General features: G+C 32.3%; 1 protein-coding gene across 7 annotated transcripts in view; it reads left to right on the top strand.

Annotated features, from left to right (window-relative positions):
• The window catches only part of LOC144852593 (uncharacterized), a 28,344-nt gene continuing 10,173 nt past the window's right edge, over positions 1-18,171 (top strand). For 2 of the 7 annotated variants that reach the window (XM_078710490.1, XM_078710492.1), the window contains exons 1-2: positions 14,418-14,704; positions 17,677-17,802. In XM_078710490.1, coding sequence (XP_078566616.1) covers positions 14,504-14,704; positions 17,677-17,802 — 327 coding nt within the window. In that variant the 5' untranslated portion in view covers positions 14,418-14,503. Of the gene's footprint in view, positions 169-4,954; positions 5,117-14,413; positions 14,705-17,676; positions 17,803-18,171 lie in introns of those variants that run through there. The other 5 variants (XM_078710494.1, XM_078710497.1, XM_078710493.1 and 2 more) reach the window with 5 other exon arrangements.

Genomic DNA, 18,171 nt, shown 5'->3' with positions numbered 1-18,171 from the left:
TCAAAGAAGATCGCATTTTTTACCTTCACCGCGAAAAGAAAAGATTGAAAAATGGGGAACAAGTTAGGAAAGGGAAAAACATCTTACGATCTAAAGGCCGCAGACGGAGGCAAACCAAATAATGTAGAACCTAAAAGTTCAAAGAAGAAAAAGAATAAGGGCAGTAAGGTAAGTAAATAATTTGTTTATTCAACATTACCAACACAACGTGTGTTTCGGCTGACTGCCTCATGTGTGGCACGGTAAAAACACGCCCTGCTAGGAGGATCAGGGAGCGAGACAACGTGAAGCGTCAACCGGTGGTTTGTGGTAACGAAAAGAAAGTGGCCTACCTTTCCGTTCATCCTCCTCTTTATTTGTGCACTATTTCTAGTCATTTGGATTAGATATTTTAGCTATACAAATATTTTAATGATTTTATTTTAGCATAGAGCACAGAGTGGATTTCAACATGTTATTTTCATCATTTTATTTTCATCACTCATCCTCTCAACCCGTCAACCTCCTTTTTATCAATATCATCATATTCATAATTTATCCATACATTAAAATAACACTTTTTTATAAATAAATAATAAGTAATTATTGATTCATTCATATTGCTCCCACAAAAGTCTTTCAAAAAATAATGGAATGTCATTATAATTAATATTTCAAATTTAATAAGGTATTTATTAATCAATTTTTCTTATAAGTTTTTTGTTTTTAATAAATTGTTCCAAGAATCCCAAACCATAGCCCATGGGGCAGTACTTGCAAAGTATATTATAATTATTTTTATATTATTAATAAAACGTAATAGCACCATAAAATGTAGTGACACAATAATAAAATGATAGGTAGTGATACTTTTGATTTAAAATCCAGGTATTTTAAGATAAAACAAGACAAAAATCCTAAATTATGTAACAATTTAGCAATAAATGCTCTGCTATTCCGAGAAGAACGGTCTTCGTATCGTCCACATAATATTGATTACATTATGTACAGATATATCTACTATGATGATGAGTTGCGTACTCGTGCTTACTCATGCGTTTCGTTCCAAAGTAGCTGTGCATAGTCTATTGATTTTAAGATGCTTTTGTGGGAGTGATTGGCAGGAATGGGAAAAGTGGAATTGATTGCTTGAAACAACGGTGCCAATCAAATACATTTAAAAATCTTAGTTCTTGAATTACCGGTGCCAATCAAATACATTTAAAAAATCTTAGTAAATAAAAAAAAGTTTAATCCATTGTATTAGTAATAAATGAAATATTTTTCCTTTTTAAAATGATTATTTCTTAGAGTAAATAAAATTTTATATTGCCATATTATTTAAAGACGATATAAACATGGTTTTTCTTGTATTCTTAATTTTTATTGAATGTACAGTACACATTCATGAAATGGTGAATCGTAATGGTTCATAATAAATATCTAATTATTATTTTTAATCTCTCATATGTATGATTTTACATTTCACATTTAATATTATATATATTATTAGTCTGCTCTGCAATAACAAATGTACAAATAGCTTTTGGTGTTTTTTTTTGTAGAACATTAATGTTGTACGCTAATTCCAACTTCCCTCCGGAGACGTTGAATTTCCGAAAATTACTGTAGCATGATGCATGTTTTGACAAAGGGAAAAAAACTCCATGCATACATTTCACTCAACTTAAGAGTAATGTTAAGTTTGAATGCTAACTACGGTATTATTGAAATGAACAAAGACGGAGTTATTTCAATTTTTATGTAGAGGAGGAAAAAGCTAGAATACTCGGACTGAAATCATAGAATAAAAATTCAGAAAAGAGTAAAAACAAAATTGAGGTGGAAAACATTTTAAAATAAAGATTTTTATACAGTATTATAATTATAAAATTTACTCTACGTTTGGAACAAGTCAATATTTAGAAATATTTAGAATTTATACCCAAAAATAGTAAATATACTGTACCTCAAATTTTGAAAATTGTATTTATTTTATATACAGTACTGTGTAACATCATTTATTTATCTTCAGTCTTGTCATGATATGAATTATACAGTATTTGGCCTTCATTTATTCTATATTAAGATAGTAATAGTATTCCTTTTTTATTATTAAATTAAATTTTAAATTAATACAGTACATTAAACTACACAGTACAGTACCACAATCATACCATCATCTTTTCACACATGGCCTATTTATTACTACAATATAGTTACTTGATATTGGAACAGGTATATTTTATTAAGAAGTATTCCTTATCTGTACTTTAGTGCTGGTGGGTGATTTGCTAATTCCAAAAGGTAGATGTCATTATGACTTGGAAAGTGCATGGTCACTCACTCACCACTAGCCCAACTTCCTATATCCTGTTGGTCTTGAATATAGGAAATATTAATTGTAACCAAGTACTGTAAATACTTTTAGCTTGATTGATGTTTTTATAATAAAGTTATATTTTAGGAGTCCCTGTAGGTTTATTTCAAGGTGGGCCTATTCTAGGGTGGGCTTACAATATTCCAGAGGGTGGCCATATTCCAGGGTGGGCCTATTCCAGGGTGGGCTTACTGTATGTCCAGATGGTGGACCTATTCCAAGGTGGGCTTATTCCAGGGTGGGCCTATTCCAGGGTGGGCTTACTGTATGTCCAGATGGTGGACCTATTCCAAGGTGGACCTTATTCCAAGGTGGGCTTATTCCAGGGTGGGCCTATTCCAGGGTGGGCTTATTCCAGGGTGGGCTTGGTACATTTGAATTGATGGTACTGTATTTCAAGTGGATAATTTCGCCAGTTTACTATAACTAATAGTGCAGCCAACCAAATGAGCTACATAAAAACTTTAGAAAACTAGGGTTCATACTCCAAATTCAGATTGAACTTCTAATAAAAAAATTTTTAAAAAAGAAGTTCTCTGAAGATACAGTAATTAACTGAGGTCGAAAACATCCATCTGGTTTACTTAGATATATAAATTAAATGATTTTAAGTGGAAGCTTACTAATGAAATTTAAACGCCACAAAATCAGTGAGTTGATAATTTATAAGTTAATGACGAACGTTAAGTTTAAATGTCTATTAGGGAAGTGTACTAACACGATTTTGTAGTTCTAGCAGGTTAGTTCAGGAGAAGTTGTTTCCGACGCAATATTTGACCGACTAAAACAAGATTAGTGTTGGACAGTATTCAAGGATTATACAACATACCATACTGTTTAGCATGGTTTAATTTAGCTAACCCTAAACAGTTGTATTTGATAAACAGTCTGTATTTCCCTATACCAATGACAGGTATTGTATTATAAACATATTCACATGTGATAGATCCTCCAGCCAAACACAAGGACAACAAAGAGGTCTTTTTAACAGACAAACACATGCGTTGTGTTTTACACCAGCTGTCTACAAGTGCCTAGCCTGTAATTATTAGGCTTACCACTAATAAAATGTGGTTTCATTTTTTTTTTTCAAAGAGAAAGAAAGACTGTTTCATTTTATTATTCTTCCATCCAAACAAAGAGATTTTAATATATAATTATTGCTTTGTGATATTACTGATACTGTATCAATTCATATTTTGCCAATTACATTTATTGTTGCATTTTATTGTTATTTAAATAAATTGTTCTTACTTTTTCAAACAAAATATATTTCATTTTATTCATTTTCAGTATAAAAATATACTGTAACTAGACAAAATTTACATTTCTTGTTGCATTTGATCGTTATAATAAATAAATTGTTCTTATTTTTTCAAAAAATAAAATATATTTAATTTTTTTTCATTTCAGTATAAAAATATACTGTAAGAATACTAATCTAAATGTGATTATTTTTAAGACAAAACAATATTTGTTACTGGATTCTGATAATTTATATTTTTTTTATTCTTCTAATGAGGATAAAATGTAGAATTGTGAATGGCCACATTCTACCATTCTCAATTCTTTGAAGTTATAAATTTATTATATTTATTATTATATTTCATTTATTTCTTTAGTATTGGTAGAATTAATTGGTTGCTACTGGAATGCAATGACGTACACACAATGCAAGTACATTGACCAATCAGAAGCGACACTTTATATGATCCATTGCGTCATGATTGGTCAAAATTACTTGCAGTGCTCTTGTACAAGTTACATCCTTGCGTTACATACAAGTTTGAACAAAATTTTATGATATTTTCATTTGAAAAATCTTCCCAAAATGTGTTCTTCATTCGGATCCAAAGTGATAGAAGGTGAAATCGTTCACTTCCTGTAGTTGAGTATCCGGAACAATCGGCACTTCCTAGGAACTGGAGCAGGCTTATTTGCCAACCCTCAACAGCTAATTCAGGATGTGGTGTGGTTTTAACACTTTGATTTGGCCTGTTTTTATGTTATTACATCAACCTGTGACTATCCAGTTTCTTTTTTTATGTGCTCAATTCCACGCCCATAGCCAGGAGGGTTTGAAAGTTTTTTTTTCCTGATAGAACTGCCCTTTTGAAAACAAGAGACCAGAGGTGTCCCCAGAATGTGTTTTTTACTGTACTTTTTTCAGAATGGAGTGCCCTTTAAAGAGATGGACAGTGTCCCCTGAATAGAGGTGTCCTTAAGGAGTGTTTTAATACTGTACTGTACTTAGAGCAATCAAATCTAGGGAAGCGATAATATAAAGTAGAACATCATGACAAATAATTATGTAAAATGTGCATGAACTCCTGTGAACTATTTAAATAAATCAACACAGTTCTCTTATTCTTGTTTATAAAGCAAAATAAATGTCATTTATAAGACATATGAGTTGTATAAAGAATTAGTGGTAGAAAACTTTTATAGATTTATCGTTTAAAGAAGTATGCAATCTGTAGAGATGTGGGTATGTTCTAGCCTGTCTACTGATGACACCATAATGATTTATTAATAATCACAGATGCTTGAGTCAGAAACAGCAGTGTTGGCTTTACTTCAGATACACCCCAACATACCAGATAATACATGCATTTTCGTCTTGCTATCAAATTGAGTTTGTGCTTTTGGGGAACGGCCAATTGTGTCAATAAAAAAAGCTATACGGTATATAAAAACATTTAATTTTGTGTTTTGTGATACATATTTGTGGAGATGGGAACATCGCTAGATAAAATGGTAAGTATTTAACTTTGGTATTTTGTGCTGTTTCTTCTGAAGTTTGTATGGATTTCATATACTTTATTATTAGCCTACAGTAATAGTTGTGAAGATGGATGGATCACACAACCATTTAGTTTATACCCAGAGCCTATACTGTACTATATAGCAAGACCTTAACAGTAGGATAAAGGCAAACTGTGGACCCTATTTTAAACCCCCTTCTATTCACACTCTCCTCACTGTTTACAAATGCAACATCAGTCTTTTTATAACAAAACTCATATTTTGATTATACTGTATTGCCTTTTCACATCTGCAAAATGTAACAACTTGTATCCAGGTTTGCATAGTGTGAAGACAATTTTCTGGAAAATCTCCTGAGATTTCACAGGGGATCCTTGTGAAATCAAACCTGGTTACAATTTGTTAAAAGTTGTAACAATTTATGCAGTGAAAAGGGTATTATTGAATGCGTAAGGACAAGCATTGATCTTGAACCTTTGTTAAAATAAGCCTAGTAAAACCATTTTTTGTATAATTTGTGAATTTAATCTTGGATTTGAGCTTGATAATAAATACACAGTGCCCATGACACTTGGTCTTGTTGACAAATGGTGTTTGCAAAACCATGAACTTACTGTGTAAGCAATTATTGACAAGATATTTAACATTTAGCCTTAGCAGTTATATTTTACTTACAGGAGTACAGTAGCCTACTTACTGTACATAGAGCCTACTGTACTTACATAGAGCCAGTCTGTTTGTTGCAATGCTAACTCTGCTTCGTGCCTGACTTACCTGGATAAACCAACATAGGCTTTTTCCCCCCTGAGGAGAAAAACATAAATTTGAAACCAACAACTTTAGACACCCCTTCAAGACAATAGCATTGTCCATGCATACCTTACAAATTCATACAGTAGAATCACTAAATTCTTTTTGCATTACTGAGTATATTAACATGAATTTAAATATTTTGTTGTATTGGTGATACCGTCCAGTGCAGGAGCTATCATAGCGTTTTTTATTTGTAATTTTTGTATAGTGACACAGTACATTCATGTAGCCAAAGGTTAAAGGTTATTTCATTTCAGTACATACCAGTGAGCTGTAAGCCGAAGGCTAGAGGGCGTACTCCAGACTGAAAAGTGATTCCAACAGGAGGGGGAACCAACAAGATGGCGGCCGTAAATGTGTTCAAAAACATTATTTAATATAAAAAATAATAATCTAATATAATACATTAAGACCACATAAATTACAACACATATTCTTGCCAAAGCACAGTAAAGTTTTTATAAAATTAAATATATTGTTAATCGCAATGGAATGAATAATTTCTTGGTAATCTAGCATTTTTTGTATAATGAGGATCATATAGAATGCGTTCGCGTTTAACACGCTGCGTTGTGTATCGTTCTCACGCAGATAGGCTCAACACAGGCGTAGCAGTGCGTACAGTGTAGGGCATATCTGATAGGTCGATTGCAGTCGCCATCTTGTTGGTTCCCTCTCCATAGAGAATCACTTTTGAACTGCGATAACATTAAAAGATTGCCATCCAGCCTTCGGCTATTACATCCATGGTACATACGGTACAGTAATATTTAAACTTGCATATTCTTGTTTTGGCAATCTTCCAAAGTAAAGTATAACCAAATTGAATGTATTACTTTCAATTCAATAATGACAACAAAATGTTTTGACAATGTCAAATATCTGTATAGGAATAATGGATTTCCTAAAATCATCAACCATTCTAGGTCTCTGTGCCTGGGTAATTGAAACCTGGTGTCCGATGTACTTTACAGTTTTGAATTCTAAAATTACAAATTAAAACTATTTCATAGACACTGTTTATAGCTTTCGTTTGGGGAAGGTAGATGATAATTTAACAGACTGTCATAGCTTGTGTAACAATAACATGGACACATTCTACCAGCTAAAAGTGGTCGCTAAAAATTCCAAAAAAAAAATATAGATACTCTGTATCTTGATTAAATTATCGGAAAGAAACCAACAATCTTTCCACAATTTCAAAGTTCTCAATTCTTGATTAACAAATTCCTGTATAGTAGTAAATAGAAAGTCTTTTAAAAAGTTGTTTACGCTTTAATTGTAGTTTAGCCTAAATATAAATAAATTATAAAGCAATTTGGTTGATTCGATTCCACCCGTCATGATCATATGACACATCACACATTTTACCATAATTCATCAGAAGTTTATCACACACGAATAAAAGTATAATAGATAGTAAAATGGAGGGCTATAAAATACATTTGCTTGTACCCAAACTTTAGTTTTCAAACCAATTTGTAACAAAGTGCATTTAGTCGTTTAGAAGTATGTTTTAAAGTATATTTAGGTTGATGTCTCCTGCCCCCACGTCTATAAATAAAGAATTGTCATGTGACATAATATTGGACCATCATTGGATAGAATGTTTCTCTGTATTTCTCCATTGTTGAATTGAATCATTTCTTCAAAATCTGATTGTTGTAACCATGATTTTATCCAGATCCATTGTTCTATTGAATTAATACAAATGTGGAGATTAGGCCAAATAAAACAAAAGTGTTTAGTTTCTTCTGACCAGGATTTCAATTTTTAAATTTTAAAATTTAGGCTAAACCACAATTCGAATTGAAGCCTAAAAACTGGACATTTTTTATCAAGAATTGAGAACTCTGAAATTATTTACCGATTGTTGGTTTCTTTTCTGTTTTTTTTTCCCGTACATTTGTTAGCCACCACTTTCAGCCGGTTTAATGTGTCCATGTTACACAAGCTATGACAGTTTGTTAAATTATTGTCTACCATCCCCAAACGAAAGCTATAAAATTGTCTATGAAATAGTTTTAATTTGTAATTTTAGAATTTAAAACTGTAAAGTACATGGGACTGTAGGTTTCACCTTGGAATACAATAAAACAATTTATTAATAAAAGTAGCTACTGAGTGTATGATAAATTTAGTAAAGAAAGTTATGCAACTCCAAAATTAGATGGGGGAAAGGGGAGGGGGAGATGTGAAACTAATATTATTTTTTTTATTTTGTCTTTACTGCTTGGTATTGGTAATCCTGATTGACAGAATGAACAAAATAAATTGTGAAAATAATGCCAAATAAAAGGAAATATGGATTTATGGAAAGATCTGTTTGAAGGAGATGGACAGGTGGGAATAATCCGGAGGAAAAATGGGGGAGGGACAAAAAACTAGTGACATTAAATATTATTAGATTTAAATTGAAATGTACTTTTGTGGTATTATAGTTAACGAAGGAAATAACCGTCATTCAGTAGTCATTTTGCTGTTCTTGGCATCTGATTCTGATGTAAAGATTTTTTTCTTGAGAAATGCAAGAAATTGGTATGTCCAGGCGCGGATTTAAGCGGGGACTAAACAGACTTTAATGTAACTTTAATGACCTAAAATGTAACAGCCATTTCTTTTTAAAATAAAATAATTACTATTTTTATATTTTCTGCAACCCGACGGATCGTTTTTATCATTTATGAAATATTTTGCTTCCTCTATCTATAATGCGGGATCCACCCTTGATTTCTGGCAATTTTGACATAAATGCAAGAAATTGGTATTTCTGGCAATCTTCCATAAATCGTCACATGACTATACCTGTAGAAAGAATGGCATTTCATAATAAATGTTTACATTGTTTTGATTTTTAGTAGAAATCGTATAACTTTCACTTTAATGGGTGCTTCACCCACCTCCAGTTGAAAGTTTAAAACATTTAAAAATTCAAAAAACGTGTACGACAATGTGTGATTAATGCAACAGCATTATGTCCCATTTGAAGGACGAGACAATGAGATCTTGCTTGATAGATGAGAACATACCGATACGTAGCTTTTTTTCTACTGTACCAAACAATTGTTGTTACATTTGTACAGTGTTTTCCCAATATAGAAATCAAGACTGGGCAATTACGCAATGTCTGAATCCTAGGTGATAGTAGTAGTAGTAGTATGGCAGACATCTGTCAAATGGGCATTTATCATGGAGGCCTTTTTTTCATCATCTTGATGTTTGTTTGTTGATGGTTGTATCCCATTTTTCAGCATGGATCTCCAGTTAAAGCGATTGTTTTCCAACTGAGGCTTGTGTGAAGTTGATTTTCCAAAATTATCTAAGTCTCGTTTCAATACTTCCTTAAATCTTAGACGTGGATGACATACCGACAGATCGGACTCCTTGTTCCAGAGCTCCATAAAGTATGTAGCGAGGGAGTGGATGTCGTTCCATACGTGACACATGACCAGCCCAGCGTACAGTAGACGAATCAATTCACTGAACAAGTGTTATACATTTTAGGTTACATTTCTTACGGGGCGCCGTTTGGAACATTACTAATGTTGTCGACATGATACAATTCCAGAATGGCGCCCCGTACAGATCCTGTTTATTCAAGTAAACCTTACTGGCAAAACTTACTTTTGGAGAATACTGCTGTTTAATTTTGTGAAATTATATTTTTTTTCCTCGATTTGTTCAGTTATCTCTCATTTCTTTTCTTGACTGCTGCCACTTTAAGAATTACTAATACTAACCTACTCTAGATATACTGTAGTAAGCAAAGTGTTAACTGTTTAATATTCAGAATGCAGCATACTGAATCATTTAAATACATTCTTATTAACATTCATGGAATCATTCTCATTTGAATTTTGAGGATTCTATCCTACTTTACGGTATTCACTTATTGAAGCTTGAATGATTTACTGATTTTTCAAACAGGACCTTTTAAAAACAGTACTGTAGGAATGTTTTTTTAGTTGTTAATGTTATAGCGCCCTGTAATTGTCTTTCTGTATCATTCTACTTGTAAAATTTTTTCCAGAAGAAGAAAAATATTTGTTTTTAGATGATAAAATAATATTAATAAATTTAAATTGAAAATGAAATTATTATTGTTTTTCATATTTTTTCATTAATTTCCTGTTATTTAATATCGGAATATTTTTTTTTAAATGAAAAACAATAATTGTGAATATTTTATTTAGAAAGCCACTATATTCAAAGAAACATTTGCGGTACTACTATTCCTACAGTCATAATACCTTTGTGCAATTAATGTAATATGACTCACAGCTATTTACTAAAAAAAAATGATTTCATTATTGTAATATGTTTATAATATTCTGACCTTATATGGATAATGTAAATCTTGTGTAATCAAGTTCCCGTAAATGGAATTTTAAATTTTTAAATATTTTTTATATTACAATTTTGTCGCAATTCAGATTATTCTGCAATGCCACTTACATTTTTAATAAACCAGAATTGAATTGAAATCTCATTCTGTGGTGTTAAAATACAAAAAAGCACAAAATTATAAAAAAAAAACTGTCCATAGGACACCTTTCCTCCTATGTGACATATTAAGGGGACACCCCTATTCATTAAGGGGACATCCCTATTCATTAAGGGGACACTACTATTCATTAAGGGGACACTACTATTCATTAAGGGGACACCCCTATTCATTAAGGGGACATCCCTATTCATTAAGGGGACACCCCTATTCATTAAGGGGACACCCCTATTCATTAAGGGGACACCCCTATTCATTAAGGGGACATCCCTATTCATTAAGGGGACACTACTATTCATTAAGGGGACACTACTATTCATTAAGGGGACACCCCTATTCATTAAGGGGACATCCCTATTCATTAAGGGGACACCCCTATTCATTAAGGGGACACCCCTATTCATTAAGGGGACACCCCTATTCATTAAGGGGACACCCCTATTCATTAAGGGGACACCCCTATTCATTAAGGGGACACTACTATTCATTAAGGGGACACCCCTATTCATTAAGGGGACACTACTATTCATCAAGGGGACACTACTATTCATTAAGGGGACACCCCTATTTATTAAGGGGACACCCCTATTCATTAAGGGGACATCCCTATTCATTAAGGGGACACCCCTATTCATTAAGGGGACACCCCTATTCATTAAGGGGACACTACTATTCATTAAGGGGACACTACTATTCATTAAGGGGACACTACTATTCATTAAGGGGACACCCCTATTCATTAAGGGGACACTACTATTCATCAAGGGGACACCCCTATTCATTAAGGGGATACTACTATTCATCAAGGGGACACTACTATTCATCAAGGGGACACTACTATTCATTAAGGGGACACTACTATTCATTAAGGGGACACTACTATTCATTAAGGGGACACTACTATTCATTAAGGGGACACTACTATTCATTAAGGGGACACTACTATTCATTAAGGGGACACTACTATTCATTAAGGGGACACCCCTATTCATTAAGGGGATACTACTATTCATCAAGGGGACACTACTATTCATTAAGGGGACACTACTATTCATTAAGGGGACACTACTATTCATTAAGGGGACACTACTATTCATTAAGGGGACACTACTATTCATTAAGGGGACACTACTATTCATTAAGGGGACACTACTATTCATTAAGGGGACACTACTATTCATTAAGGGGACACTACTATTCATTAAGGGGACACTACTATTCATTAAGGGGACACTACTATTCATTAAGGGGACACTACTATTCATTAAGGGGACACTACTATTCATTAAGGGGACACCCCTATTTATTAAGGGGACATCCCTTTTTGTTAAGAAGACACCCCTATTCGTTAAGGGGACACCCCTATTCATTAAGGGGACACCCCTATTTATTAAGGGGACATCCCTTTTTGTTAAGAAGACACCCCTATTCATTAAGGGGACACCCCTATTCATTAAGGGGACACCCCTATTTATTAAGGGGACATCCCTTTTTGTTAAGAAGACACCCCTATTCATTAAGGGGACACCCCTATTCATTAAGGGGACACCCCTATTTATTAAGGGGACACTACTATTCATTAAGGGGACACTACTATTCATTAAGGGGACACCCCTATTCATTAAGGGGACACCCCTATTCATTAAGGGGACACCCCTATTTATTAAGGGGACATCCCTTTTTGTTAAGGAGACACCCCTATTCATTAAGGGGACATCCCTTTTTGTTAAGGAGACACCCCTATTCATTAAGGGGACATCCCTTTTTGTTAAGAAGACACCCCTATTCATTAAGGGGACATCCCTTTTTGTTAAGGAGACACCCCTATTCATTAAGGGGACATCCCGTTTTGTTAAGGAGACACCCCTATTCATTAAGGGGACATCCCTATTTATTAAGGGGACATCCATATTCATTAAAGGGACACCCCTATTCATTAAGGGGACATCCCTGTTTATTAAGGGGACACCCCTATTCATCAAGGGGACATCCCTATTCATTAAGGGGATATCCCCCTGTTTATTAACTTTAAATTGTGAAATGAACACAACACTGGTAAGTACTTTGACGCCATGGGCAACGCCCCTATTATGGGAACACTTTGTATACGGGTCCCTTACTAAATAATAGCAGTACATACTGTACTTTCTATTATTATGACCTTTTAGTATAAAAACCAGATCATCTATCAGTAAAACGTTAATAAAAAGTGAATAATTATTATAGGTAGCCTATAGTACCTAAAGAATATAATCATTAGCAATCCACTGTACATTACAAATTTAGACTGTCTACTGTAGTACGTTATTAGAAAACTTGCTAATTTTAGTGAACAACAGATAGTTTGAAAAGGTATAATATATGAATATATTTTAACGATTATGTGATGTCATCTTCTATTAAAATGAGTCAGCAACCTCTGTAAGTCATTTTAAATTAGTATTTAATCAATGTATTTTGAAATTCCACTTAAATTTATTATAGAAAACATTTAGTTTTAATGATTTGTGTAGACTAGTAAAAAAAATGTAATAACCCTTTGTTTGAAAATAATTGGGAGATTATTTGAGCATTTAGTTTGGACAACAGTTCAAGGGGATTTTGTAGGATTTGATATTCTGTGTGTCATCAGTATGGGTCAATTTAAATTGTCTATGATTTATGAAAGAAAATATCATTCAACCTGAAATTATACCACCAACATTTCCATCCCTAAATTATGAATGGAAATTCACTGAAAAAATTATCGATAATTGAGAAATTATGTTAAAATCTTTCAATATATTATTGCTTTTTTTGTGTTCTAAATACTTTGTTGATGTTTCCACTAGTTGCAGTCAAAGTTCTTGTAATCCAAAGGCTTTTGAGCCTTTCATTTTAATTCTCATCAAAATGGTTTCACTTGAATTCCTCATAAATAGTTGGCATTTTATTAGGAGACCACTACACCAACAAGAACAGTGTAATTCTTAGAATAGAGTGAATCATTATTGAGTAACTTATCCATTGTGCATTTGGTTCCATGTAATGAACACATCGCACACCTGTGTTTTAAGGCCATTTCTCAACACTGACAGCATAATTATTCCAAAACTATCACTTATTTATTTGGATAGAATACAGTAAATTCTCAAAATACAACAAAATAGTTTACACAAATTTCAAAGACGTGCGTTCAAGGAGTTGGCTATGTTCTTTTTCAAACAGTAATTGATTTTAATTAGTTGCGACAGATTCTATAATTTTAGGCAAGTAACCAATTTTAGGCAGGCAGTAAATTTTAATAGGTGTCAAGTAGTTCAGATTGTTGGTGGCGAATATTAAGAATTTAATCGAGTCGCATATATAAAGTTATCCAGTAAAAATGGAAATTAATTGTGTATCATACTATATATACTTGTTAACAATAAACATATTTAATTGAACTGACTAAATTAAGTCAAACTGCCTGGGTCAAAAATACAAAATCTACAGTAAAGTGTACTAGAAAGACCAACATGAATCATTGAGAAAAAGTTAATTACAGCATGAAAGAAGAAAAAATGATTGAAAAGAACAAAAGATATCTACAATATACCTACATATTTATTTATTTACTTGTGAAAAAGTGAAATTAATTTGTTGCGTCAATTTACTGTAATTCTGTATGAGGTGTCAAGTGTACCTTGTTCTGTTTTCCTACAAATATCATCTTCCTAATTACCCTGAACAATGTGTTTATTTACCTTCAAAAGTTAACAAACATGATATCCTCCATGCCAGACATCATAGTCTCTCACCTGTCACATTTATCAATTAAAGAATGTCTGGTAATTGAGTCTAGCTTGACATGCATATTAATGAGGTCAGGGGTCGAAAGAAAAGTAAAATTCTTGAAGATGATTCAAAGTTAACAAATATGATATCCTACAAGCCAGACATCATAGCCTCTCACCTGTCACATTTATCAATTAAAGAATGTCTGGTAATTGAGTCTAGCTTTATATACATATTGATGAGGTCAGAGGTTGAAAGAAAAGTAAAAATTCTTGAAGATGATTCAAAGTTAAGAGAAGCATTCCATGTCTAACGTGGCCTTCAAATCTTGGGGATATATTTTGGGGAGCGTGTCAATATTTTTTGGTACGATATTTTACCGCGGGATGTCAATGGAGAACCAAGTGCAAGACTCTATAAATGCTATTTGGGCGGCCATTGCGGCATTAAACCGGAGGTTATCTTCTCTCGAGGACCTAAATACTAAATTGTTAGAAGAAGCAACTGTAAGTTTTATTTAAAGTTTACTAAATTTTAATGCACAAAAGAAAATTATATTCGTCTTTTTTTTATAGGGTTATAATTTTAATTTTTTTAACTAATTTTTTGATAGAAATATATATTTTATACATAAACTTAGAACCCTTAGTTAAATATATACTGTGCAGTTATTGAAAACATTTATTAAAAATACAGATAGTAATAATGATTATATTTTTTTACAAAAAATAGATCATTAAATTTGAAATTGCTGTAAGTTTAAATTAAAAGATCTTCCTTTAGCAATACTGTGATTATTTCTACTGAAACAACCCAAATTGAACTTCATTTAAAACTTTAAAATTTAACCCTTATATAGAAATATTGTATTAATTTAATTCAAAGTTTATTTATGTTTGATAAAGCATGAAAGATAATTAATAAAAGAATAATACAATATGCATTGATTATTAATTACAACAAAGCACTAATTAATTAATTTGATTAATTGAATCATATTTTTCTTATTAGCAATTCAGTTTAACCTTTATAATTATAAATTAATTATATCTAATTATCATGATATAAATTTTTAATTTAAATTGCGTAATATTTTATAAACGTCAAAGGATTAGTTATGTGTGAGTGTATGTATAGTAGCATACCAGAGATTCCATTTGATGAAGAGAGTTGACTTATCGAGTGTCTTCACGCATTACTAAAAGATGAGTCAGTCATGTGACACACAAGACCAGAATGCATCAGCATGCGTGTCATATATCTTGTTACATTTTATCATAGCAGTATCTCACTGCCTATTTATTTCATTACGCTGAAGGCTTCGTAAAGGTTAATCTATTAATATTATATTATTGCATATATTGCGTGCATTTTGAGGTTTAAATACTGAAGATGATAAACAAGTAGAGATTATAATCTTTCTAAATACATTGTTATACTTGTTGGTTTATCTACTTATTATAATACTAGATTCTTCATGTTTTTTTATTTGTATGTAATTGTAATAGAATTCTTTTGAAGATTTTTAACAATTATAAAAGGGTAAAAACAAACAACAATAATAATCGTGTCCTTTCCCCCTAGAAATGATTATGATATCATTAGCAAATACAGTAGACCATATAAAATAAAGGATTGAAATTAGTGATGTAAAAAAAGTTTACAAGAATAGAGATACCATGAAGGTACCAACAGCAGATGATGAGATTACAAGTGGAGGTTGAGAGGGTTTAAAAATACAGTTAACTGTCTATTCTTTCAAAATTTTTCCAGAGAGATAGTAAATTAAGGTGATAGGGTGAGGATTGTACAGATAAATGATGAAAATGAAATATGGATATTAAATCCTTGTCCCTCTTTAACCTGTCACTGTGTAAACCCCTATAGCACAAACTCCTCCCCTCCCTCTTCACTTTTTTCTATCCTGGAACCACTGTTGCTTTCCTCTACAGTACATGCAAGATTTAAATTCACAGTGTAGTACTAAGGTATCAAAATAGTGTAAACAGTGACTTGTTAGGCTGCTTTAGCTTTTACAGCACTGTAGCTAGGAAGGGATGAGAGTTGACCTTCATCTAGGCTACACAACACATTGGTTACATTCTATTTTGCTAACTTCTTCCATTCTCAGTCATGGATTACTAAACATACTTTCCCAATTAATGTAAAGATTGTGGCCTTAAAATGCATCAACATAGCAGTCTATTAACAACGTTCGTTGTTCAGAGGGTTTAATTAAATTCAGTACAATATCATGCATGTCAAGTTTAAAATATGAAATTTGTATTTAACAGGATTTAATTTGTGTTGAATTACACGCTTGACTGGGTACATGGCACGAGGGAATTCCGTCACATCTGTCTCTAATTTTACTGTATTCCTGAAATTAAGTGCAATATTCATTTAAAAAAACTATCATCCGAAACCAAAATATCTGATTTGAAAGTGCTGTATTGCGAGGAAACATTTTTAGGCTTGGGATAAAGTGGGAGGTGCTTTCCTTTTTTTTATTTCATACGCATCCAACAGCGAGTAACTCATCAATTACAGGATGGATAACCTGTGTAATAATTTATCGTGCTTATAAACTAAGTCTCATTTGAGGCGTTGAAAGAGTCCCGAGTTACAACCCTGGCACTACAGTAGGTCAGGAATTGGGATTGGAAGGCAAGCATGTTAACCACAAAGCTACAGTTCCACTACAAACAAGACTGTTTGTAGAATCAAATTTACTGATAGTTTTACATGTATTGTTAATATCTTTATGAATATTACTAATTCACATGATATTAATTATTCAAAGTGCAGGAATACACTAAAAAAGCTGGTTGATATGATATAGTACACGGCTATTAAAACGCTAGTCTTTCATTTATTCTTGATACACACAGATGGCCAGCATACCTAATGGTTATAGCCTAATGAATGTTTGGTGAATTATTTATTGAAAAATTCTCAACAGCAATATTACTAAATAAAAACTGGGTGTTATCATTTTATGAATTGGAAATGAAATAATAATGTAATAACAATTTGTTATAAAAATGTTTATTAAAATTTCTTACCATTTTTCATTGCAATCAATCACACTGAATCATAAATTAACATAAATAATGATTATTAAACATTTTTTTTTTTTTACAGAAATTAAATAATTTTCACATTTTTCAGTAATATTCCATTACATGATATGATAGTATATTTTTTCTTGTGATTTAGGAAAATTGTAATTTATAGGTTATCTTATATTTGGGCAGATTTCAAATCACTTTGCATTTACTGTTTTACTGTAAAATTTTATTTCAACAATATTTTACGAAGCTGATCATTAGGGACCCTCACAAAAATACAACATGACATAAACATGTAACAACAAACATGAAATTAAAATAAATAGAATTTATAAAGATGGACAAAATAAAATAATGCATACAAAAATTAAAATAAAAAATTAAATGAAATAAAAATTTGTTTGCAGAAATCCAAGGAAGAAGCAAAGGTTGCCGGAGGAGAGAATGGGATCCAAGAGAACGCAGTAGGAGAGGTTGCAACAAAGGTTGAGAATGACCCAGCAGCAGCAGCAGGTGGAGAGGCTGCATCACAGGTAAACAGTCTATGCTCATGCCTGCCAAGAATAATTAGAATTGCTACCTTTTGCTACCGTAAAGCTTAGCCTACACTACTATCAAACTAGTTTGCTTGATTTGACGCTGTCTTAACTGTGCCGAAATAGGTGTGGAAGACCCTTTAGCCAAGTAGAAGTGGTCTTGGGTTCTTCTTGCGGACAGCTACAGTATGATAATAAGAGATGTAATGAAAGTTTTTAAGTTGTTTGATGCTAACATGTTCCATAGAATAGCGTTTTTTGGATATTTAGAATTTACCAAAATATATTTTGCAAACCTCTGAACTGAAAGCTGCCTATTAATGTCTTATTTAGCATAGAATCACTCACATTTTTTAATTGTACTTT

The sequence above is a fragment of the Antedon bifida genome, chromosome 9, assembly GCF_963402885.1.
Source record: "Antedon bifida chromosome 9, ecAntBifi1.1, whole genome shotgun sequence".
Lineage (NCBI taxonomy): Eukaryota > Metazoa > Echinodermata > Crinoidea > Comatulida > Antedonidae > Antedon > Antedon bifida.
This window is presented reverse-complemented; position numbering and strand designations above follow the sequence as displayed.